Source organism: Lolium rigidum, chromosome 2, assembly GCF_022539505.1.
Source record: "Lolium rigidum isolate FL_2022 chromosome 2, APGP_CSIRO_Lrig_0.1, whole genome shotgun sequence".
In the NCBI taxonomy this organism is placed as follows: Eukaryota; Viridiplantae; Streptophyta; class Magnoliopsida; order Poales; family Poaceae; genus Lolium; species Lolium rigidum.
In genome coordinates this window covers 235,490,205-235,499,225 of record NC_061509.1, presented here as the reverse complement: position 1 = coordinate 235,499,225, position 9,021 = coordinate 235,490,205, and the positions used below count along the sequence as shown (strand labels likewise).

The window sequence follows — 9,021 nt, the reverse complement described above, 5'->3', positions numbered from 1 at the left end:
TGTGACGACGCCGACGCAGTCAGCTCTGCGGAGGGCGCAGCTGGAGGCGAGCCAGGCGAGGGCAATGCAGGTGAAGGCGGGGCCGGCGTCTCGGGGAGCGGGACATGCACATGCACGTCGAGCGGCGATGTCGACGAAGCGGCCGAAGCGGAGTCCGCAGCCGGTGCGGTAGGGAAAACCTGCATGGGAGGAGCACTACCTGGAACAGGTGCATTAGTGGACAAATAAGACAGGTCATATTTCCGCATATGATCACTAGTAGCCGGTTCAGTGGAAGGAAACGTGATCAGATCGGCGAGAGTGGACACATCGACATGGACACCTGGGGTGGCATAGGGGAAAACAGATTCATCGAAGACGACATCACGAGAGATGTAAATACGACCCGTGGAGCGATCAAGACATTTGTACCCCTTATGCATAGGACTATACCCAAGGAAGGTGCACATAGTGGAACGAAACGCGAGCTTATGTGCATTGTACTTACGCAGACTGGGCCAACATGCACAACCAAATATGCGAAGAAAGGAGTAGTCTGGCTTGACCTTAAAAAGGCGATGAATGGGCGTATCCTTTTGTAAGACAGGAGTGGGCATGCGATTAATGAGATAACATGCAGTGAGGAACGCCTCATCCCAAAAACGCAATGGAAGGGATGAATGGGCTAAGAGTGCGAGACCAGTTTCCACTAGGTGACGGTGCTTGCGCTCGGCCACCCCATTCTGTTGCGAGGTATGTGGACACGAGACGCGATGAGAGATGCCGGTGCGCTGAAAATATCGGTGCAGCTTATGGTACTCACCACCCCAATCCGACTGAATGGCCTTAATCTTAGTGTCGAGAAGACGCTCTACATGCGCCTGGAAGGCATAGAAAACCTGCTCAACATCAGACTTGTGCTTGAGGAGATAAATCCAACAGAAACGAGAGTAGTCATCGACAAAGCTAACATAATATGTATACCCGCCCGAGGATGCAATGGCAGGACCCCAAACATCAGAATGAATTAATTCAAGAGGCATAGTTGAAACACGATGGGAAGCATTATAAGGCAATTGTCGACTTTTAGCACGCTCGACAAGCATCACAAATAGAAGTCCGAGTGTTGGAAGAACACACTAGATTATTCCGACTAACAATGGTTTGAACGACATTATTGGTGGGATGACCGAGACGATGATGCCAATGCGACGAGGTGGTCTTGACGTCTGGAAGAAGCTCGGCGTCGTGGTGCGGGCGAAGCTCGACTAAGCGGAATTGGGTAGAGGCCGCCATGACTTCTACCGTGAAGAAGAATTTTCTTCGTGGCCTTGTCCTTAACAAGGAAAAAGAACTTATGAAATTCAACAAACACATTATTATCACACACAAGACGATAAACGGAAAGAAGGTGTTTGCTAATGTGTGGAACATGAAGGATATCACGCAAGTGCAAAGGTGAACCGGCTAGCTGAGAGTGACCAATATGGGAGATAGACAAACCTGCTCCGTTGGCCACCGCACTTGATCCTTCCCGCCATAGCGCTCATGAATTTGGAGGCGAGTGAGATCACTAGTTAGGTGATCGTAGCCCCCGTGTCCATAATCCAGTGAGGCGGATCACTAGAAGAGGTCGAAGCAGAGTTCCCGGCGCGGTGGTCGGTGTCGTAGCGCTTGCGGCAGTCCGCCGCCTCATGCCCCCATTGTTTACAAATTTGACAACGAGGGCGCCAGCGCCTGTTGCGGCCATTGCCGCCTCCTCCATTGCGGCCACCATTGCCGCCACCGTTTCCACCGCCGTTGCCACCGCCATTGCGGTAGCGATCCTGGCCGTGGTCGCCATAGCCTTGGCCACCTTGACCGCCATAGCCGGGGCCTCCCTGCCCAGAGTCACCACCTGCAGGACGGCCTCCACGGCCGGTGTTGTTGGTGTAGCCCGGCCGTGAGACAGCATTAGCGGAGGACGTCCAGTCCCCATCTTCCTCTTGTCGTCTTCGAAGAGCCTCGAAATTGAGGACATTGTTGTAGAAGACGGGAAGGGTAACCGGTACCGGCGAGAAATTCATCGAGGCGGCGATGGGGTTGAACGCCTTGCCAAGCCCGGTCAGCATGTAGTCGATGATCTCGTCATCGCGGAGCGGGGAGCCTGCGGCGGCCATAGCATCCGCCATCCCCTTGACCTTCTGCATGTATTCGGCGAGCGAGGTTTGTCCTCCTTCCTCGGCGCACGGATCCGGCGCCGGAGATGCCGAACACCGGCGCGGCTCCGCTGCGCGCCGAACATGGCATGCACGGCAGCCCATGCGGCGGCGGCCGTGGTGCAGCCTATCAGCTGGGCTGCAATGTCTTCGTTCATCGATCCAAGGAGGAGACCGAGAACCTTCTGATCGAGCGTCCACCAGTGCTCAAAATCAGGGTTGCTCACGGGGCGGGCGGCATCGCCGGTGCCCTGTGTAACCATCTTCGGCGGTGCCGGAGTAGAGCCGTCGAGGAAACCATGCAGCGAGCGCCCGAGAGGTTGGGGAGGGTGAGGGCCCTCCACGAGCATGAAGTTCTTCCCGTCCGGGCGGACGGCGATCGGAGCGACGACGGGCGCGGCCGCGGTGGGAGCAGGCGGCGCGATCACGGGACCGGCGGCGGTGGTGAGCGACAAGGCGGGAAGAGGTCGCAGGAGTCAAGGCCATCGCGGCGGCGGCGGCGTGGGAACGCGGCGGCGGCGGCGGAGGAAAGCGCCTAGCTCGCTAGGGTTTAGCGGCGGCGCGCGAGGGAAGCCTCGCTCTGATACCAAGTTGAAAAACGTGTTTAGGGTTTTGCGTGGGCTTAAGCCTCTCACGCCTCTCTATATATATATTGATCAGCAGGTACAAATACACGTGTACAATACATGACAGAATACATATACTAGACCTATGTTAACAGGAGGAACATACTAGAGGGGGTAGTTATTCTCCACGAGACTATCCATGAAATTTCTATGAAAAAATGGATGGTGTCCTTTTAAAAATTGATTTGAAACTGCCTATAATAAAGTTAAATGGTCGTTCCTTCAATAAGCTTTGCTTGAAAGGGTTCCCACCTCAGTGGTGTGAATGTATGACAAGGTTTGTTCAGTGTGGGAATGTAGATATAAAATTTAATGATTGATATTGATCACTACTTTCAACACCAAAAGATTTACAGCAAGGGGACCCGTCTTCTCGTATTTTATTCAATATTGTGGCTGACATGTTTGCCATCCTCATTGCAAGGGCGAAAGAGGATGGGCAAATAGGTAGTTTAGTGTCTCATTTAGTTGATGGTGAAATTTTTGTTCTGCAATATGCGAATAATACTATCCCATATTCCTATTTATGTAACACGGTTTAGCGAAGGTCATAAACATGAAGTTAATCATATGTTTGTTTGAACAACTGTTTGGTTTGAAAAGAAAATTTCATAAGAGCGAGATTTTTTGTTTTGGTAAGGCTAAAGAGGTGGAGAGCGATTCGGAAACATCTTTGGATATAAACTGGGCACTTTACCTTTCAAATATTTTGGCATCCCTATTCATTATAGAAAATTGCTAAACAAGGAATGGAAGCCAGTTGAAGATTGTTTTGAACTAAAACTTGCATCTTGATTAGGCAAAATTCTCTCATGTGGAGATCTTCTTGTGTTAATAAATTATGTTCTAACTAGCTTGCAAATGTTCTTGCTTTCCTACTTTGAGATACCCAAAGTGGTAAGGAAAAGATGAGATATATGTAGGTCGCGCTTTTTCTGGCAAAGTGATGATCTGAAGAAAAAGTATAGACTAACAAAATGGAACATTATTTGCTGACCTAAGAAAGAAAAGGGTTTAGGAGATGGCATGAGAACAATGTTTTGGGAGGACACATGGCGGGGCACTCTCCTTTAGCACTAATGTTGGACCTACGGAATTTCTTGTTACGGGCAGTTCTACGGAAGGATGTGGTGGCGGCTAGTTGGTGGAAATCTGGTTTCGTTTCGTTGGTTTAGGAAGGTGGGTTCTGGGACTAATCACCACGTCAGCGTGTAAGTAAGTTTTTGTAAAATTGAGCCCGTTGGTGTAGCATTACTGCTCCTTTAGAATCTGAATACCCAGACCTCTATAGTATCGTTAGACACAAACACATCTTAGTTGAACATATTTTAGTTCAAAGGCCGTTGGATATATGATTCACATATGTCCCACGCATGATAAATGGGAAACACGGGTAAACCTAGTGTGTAGAGTGATGGTAGTACAACTTACGGAAAAAACAGATAGTTTTAAATGAAGTATGACTAAAACTAGTATTTTTTCATTCAAAACTATGTATGTTGATTATATGAATGAGCCTAATGCTTTTGTAAAAAAAATGCTTGTGAAAAATTAAGGTAATGCAAAAGATAAATATTTTCATGCGGGTTCTTTTTAAAAAGGCATTGCTTACTAAAGATAACCTAGCAAAAAGAAATTAGAGCGGATGCACAAAGTCTGTTTTTTTTGTGATTCTCAAGAAATAATTAACCATTGTTATATTCCATGCCCTTTTACTCGCCTAGTTTGGGGAGTAGTTCAATTTATTTATAACATCCCTCCTCCCATAATAAATATGTTTGATAATTGGCTAAATGAAATTGACAAGAAAACAAAAGCTCGAATTCATGTGTGAGTTTATGCTTTAGTTTGGGTAATAAGGAATAGTGGAGAAGATGTTGTTTTTAACATAGTTTGTCGGCTTCTTCGATCCAGATGTGGTCGTATCTTCGTTCCACGGAACAACGTGGGCCTCGCTTGATGGCAGTTGTACGGGTTATCTATTATCTTTAGTCAGGTGGATGGCTGCTTTCCAGACATATACAAGATGCATAGAAGCTACTTGTGTGTGTTGTTTATATGGATGGTATTTACTGATACTTTGAGTGATCCCTGAGTTGTAAAACTATTACTATGACCTCCTAATAATATAAAGGTTATGTATATCGCTTTGATGCACTGATCGAAGAAATACTCCCATTTTGCAAAAAGGCATTCAAAAAAGACCTGCAAAAAACCTTACATACAGACCGAAACCACGACATATGGCGAAAAGTACCACCCACTAGCACGAGGAACATACGGGATCTTATGCTCCTGCTACTACTATCGTCGGCTTATCGGCTAAATTCAGATATAACGCCTTATGTGCATGCTTTAGAGGTCGCCACGGCCATCTTCTACCAACTCTTCTCTAGAGTGTAGATCAAAGTGAAGACCCTCACCGGGCCTGCTATCGATGTCACCACCATGCGCTTGTACATATCGGCTCTTCAAAGTATGTTTCGCAAAATTTCACATATATTTCTTATGAGTTTCTGAAACTTCTAAAACATTTTGTATTGTTTAAATTTATTTTAATTATGTTTTGGTTTTATCAAAAAGAGGACATGTAGTCTCACCGATCTTAAAGCATAATATGTGCGTAAAAAAGAGTTATCGCGGTGGTGTCCTGGTTTATAGACAACTTTGCTTTTTCTTTTTTGAGGGGATATAGACAACTTTGCTGGGTCAGAGTCGAAAATGTATTCCGTTGGGCCTCCGCTGCTTTCTCTGGCGCACGGCGCTCATCGCTTTCCAAGGCCCGGCTGATCTAACAGCCCGGCTGATCTATAGCAGCCGAAGCCCAGTCAGGCTTTAGCGGCATCGTATGACCACGTACCCCTAGTTTTCAATGGGTTTGGCCTATGTGCTGTTCGGCTACAAGGCTTTGTAGGCCAGACCGCCAGATCTATACCACCCTATGCTTGGGCCCAGCCAGTCTTTAGCGGAACATACAAACGCAATAAAAACGAACAAAGCAATTTCATCTCTTCCACCAGCATTACACGTATGTACAACTTCTCGAGCGCACAGGGAAAGCCTATACGTGTCCGACGATCGACACAACACGGACTAAACCAGCGTGCTGCAGGAGGCAGTGGCGGGGTCATACAGCGCCGGGAGCAGGTACTTCTTCCCGCCGGCGCCGTTGGCGTTGTAGCTGCCACCGGTGGTGGGATCGACGAGCAGGTTCCCGGCGTAGCCCGGGTACGCGCCGCTGCCGTAGACGCCGGAACAGGCCGTGCACGCCTCCAGCCCGGCTCCCTTGGGGCCCTGGTAGTACCCGTCCCCGTGCGGGTTGCTCACGGTGCCGGCCACCATGGTGGCGAGCACCATGGCCATGCCGTCCATCCCGACGTCGCCGTTGGGCGCCACCAGGGGGGCGCCCTGCGGGCCGTGCTGCGGCTGCGCGAACGGCCACGCGCAGTGGCCGGGGCACTGCTTCACGGAGTTGCCCACCCAGATGTGCGTGGACTTGCCGTCCTGCGACGACCCGTGCCGGCCGCACCGGCTGCTGCAGAACCCCTCCACCGCCACGTCCTCGTCGGTGAGCACCAGGGCCACGCCGCCCTTCTTGGCGCCGACGCGCGCCGCGAGCTGCTCGATCTGGTCCAGGGTGAGCGACGTGCCGTGGGAGCAGTCCTCGTCGGTCAGCTGCTCGCCCAGGAGCACGCGCGTGGAGCCGGCCGCCGCGCCGTTGGCGGCGGCGGTGACGGCTTTGGAGAGGTAGAGCTGCTCGATGGTGCCCCACCATTGCCCGACCGACGGCGTGGCGGCGCCGTTCGGGGCTGAGGTGAGCGATAGGAGGAAGTCGGAGACGATGGATTTCTGGGCGGGCGTGAACTTGCCGTACCAGAGGATGGACACGGGGATGTCGCCGCTGAGCACGGCGCCCTGGTGGTAGCTGAGCCGGTCGCTCTCCGGAGGCACGTACAGCTCCATCAGCCTCCTGCTGCTCCCCGCGGAGAGCTGCGCCATGGTGAATACTATCGCTACTACCAGAGCAACCGAAGAAGCCATTGCTAGATTGCACGGTGGAAATGGAACACTTGTGACTAGTGAGAAGTGAGTACTCGGTGATCGATCAAGCTGGTACCCTTGCTTAGCTTGTGCTTGTGTTGGCTGTGGTGATGGAGTGACAAGCTTCAGGACTCTTATTTATAGCCGTGGTCGTGGACCTGCAGAACTTCGCCGCTGGTTCCTACGTGTCGCAATGCCGGGGGAGGGCGGTATGGCGCGGCGGGGGACATGAATGAGCTGGTGCAAGCGCACGCACGCCACGGCGTGTCGCTCGCGCCGCGCGCCGCGGTGCCCAGTTGCTTCCGGGCACGGCTCCAGCTGCAGCGGCGACGCACCGCACGGGAGTCAAATCTACCGCAATACTCTATTCGCGCGAGCTCCAACGGATGACGACGACGACGATCTGGTTGCGCAGATTCCTGCCCGCCGCCTACCGATGAGATCCACAGCTGGCCGCGGAAGGTTCCCAAGGGCAGAGGCGCGCGGCGGGTCAGCGTTCTTGAGCGAGTCATCCGTGCTGGTAAGATTTGGTGAAGACTGTGTCGAGATGCCGAACTGCGGATATGCTTCAGTGAACTGATCGACGAGCTTCCAGGTTTGGCGCCGTGGATTAATTGCAACTTTTAAGAGCATCTCCAGTCGCGTCCCTCAAAAAATGTCCGGCATAAATGATTTGGGGGACGTTTAGAACCGCGCCGAATAAAAAGAGACTAAAAATCTGTACAAAAAAGAGACCCTTTCCAGTCGCGTCCCTCAAACAGCGTCCGGATGCATGCATTTTAATAGAGGGGACCACCCCATATGGGAAAAGTAGATGTGGTGACCCGGCATACCACTCCATGGTGTAGTATGCAAGTCTGATATAACACCAATGAAACACCGTTCCACTAGTATTATATCGCTCAGAGTGGTACAACAGAAACATATGCGGGTCCAAGGCATGCCTATAGAATTACAATAATGACTCTGTTACATAAGATCATCATAGCCTCCTACTTTACAATGAGGTAAAACTGCAAATAACTCCAGAAGAACGACTCGTAGTCTAATCTTATCACGAACTCTATTTGTAGAGTATTTGACTAGCTATAGGGCTATGAATAGATTCTAGTTAAATAGGAGCTAAGTTTAGGAACCTAGTTCCTTTATATTGCTAATCTAGGGTTCTCCTTGTTGGATGTGGTATCTGCCTTCTCTGACAGGTTCATGTCCCTTGAAATAGTTGTTGACTCCTCGGTCTTCGTGTTGCACGGTAGATCCTCCTTCGGTGCCTCCATATCTAAGCAGGGGATTTAAGAGTGGGATGAGTACGAGCGTACTCAACAAGTTCATTATAGGAAAGAGGTGTTTAATGCACTAGCTACGGCATTAGACCAGATAGTCTAATACCAATGCAGGTTTTCATAATCATTTCTTCAAAAGGTTGCTTTTATTCAGAAGAACTATGTCCGTCAGCCTTCACCGGTTTACTAGAACTTCATGGAGCTCCTTTCCGGCCGCGTTCGCAGTTCCATATCCGGAACAGGGAGTGACAGGTCACGGTTCTTTACACTCTGCAGAGGTGTGTTGCTTTACCCATAAGAGATCTTAACCTTGGTGCCAACCGGGAATGACCCGTCCACACTTCCTATGGTGTGAGGCCCGGTATAAGGTCTAGCCAATCATGTTCCTCCGCTACCTCGAACACCCACCCGTTGTTGCATGCCCCGACCCTGGGTCCATGCCGGTCCCATTATTCCCGTAATTTCGGGGTGGACCCCGACCACGACGACAGTCCTGGGCTCTACCATACACTTCTACGCCGGTAGTCGCAACCCATCATAGACCGCATTACCGTGGGGAATTAGAATGGGATCCCCACCCTCCGGTTGTTCCGCAAGACACAACCTGCTACGGCAAGCAATGCTTTACCGTGGGGAATTAGAATGGGATCCCCACCCTCCGGTTGTTCCGCCAGACACAACTGCTACGGTAAGCGCATCCGTTGATGAACGAGAGGTGGAAACACTTTTGACTACTCCGTCCCACTCCGGATCTTATGGTTAACACGGGTATTATGGCACAAGAATCACTGGCGACATTTGTTGTTTAATCCTAGATGGATATAAACCCGTGCAATGGAACCTCCACCATATCAACACAATCCATGGTTCCATTGCCCACCACATAGTCATATT

The 9,021-nt window shown here is 50.5% G+C and overlaps 1 protein-coding gene across 1 annotated transcript; it reads right to left on the bottom strand.

Annotated features, from left to right (window-relative positions):
* Positions 1 to 5,896: 5,896 nt before the first annotated feature.
* Positions 5,897 to 6,936, bottom strand: LOC124688342 (protein PHOSPHATE-INDUCED 1-like). Its single transcript, XM_047222033.1, has one exon. The coding sequence runs from the start codon at positions 6,842 to 6,844 to the stop codon at positions 5,897 to 5,899; it is 948 nt and encodes a 315-aa protein (XP_047077989.1). The 5' UTR covers positions 6,845 to 6,936.
* Between the last annotated feature and the right edge of the window lie 2,085 nt (positions 6,937 to 9,021).

Coding starts and splice junctions, on each gene's coding strand:
- LOC124688342 (XM_047222033.1), bottom strand. CDS start 6,844: ATGGCTTCTTCGGTTGCTCTGGTAGTAGCGATAGTATTCACCATGGCG.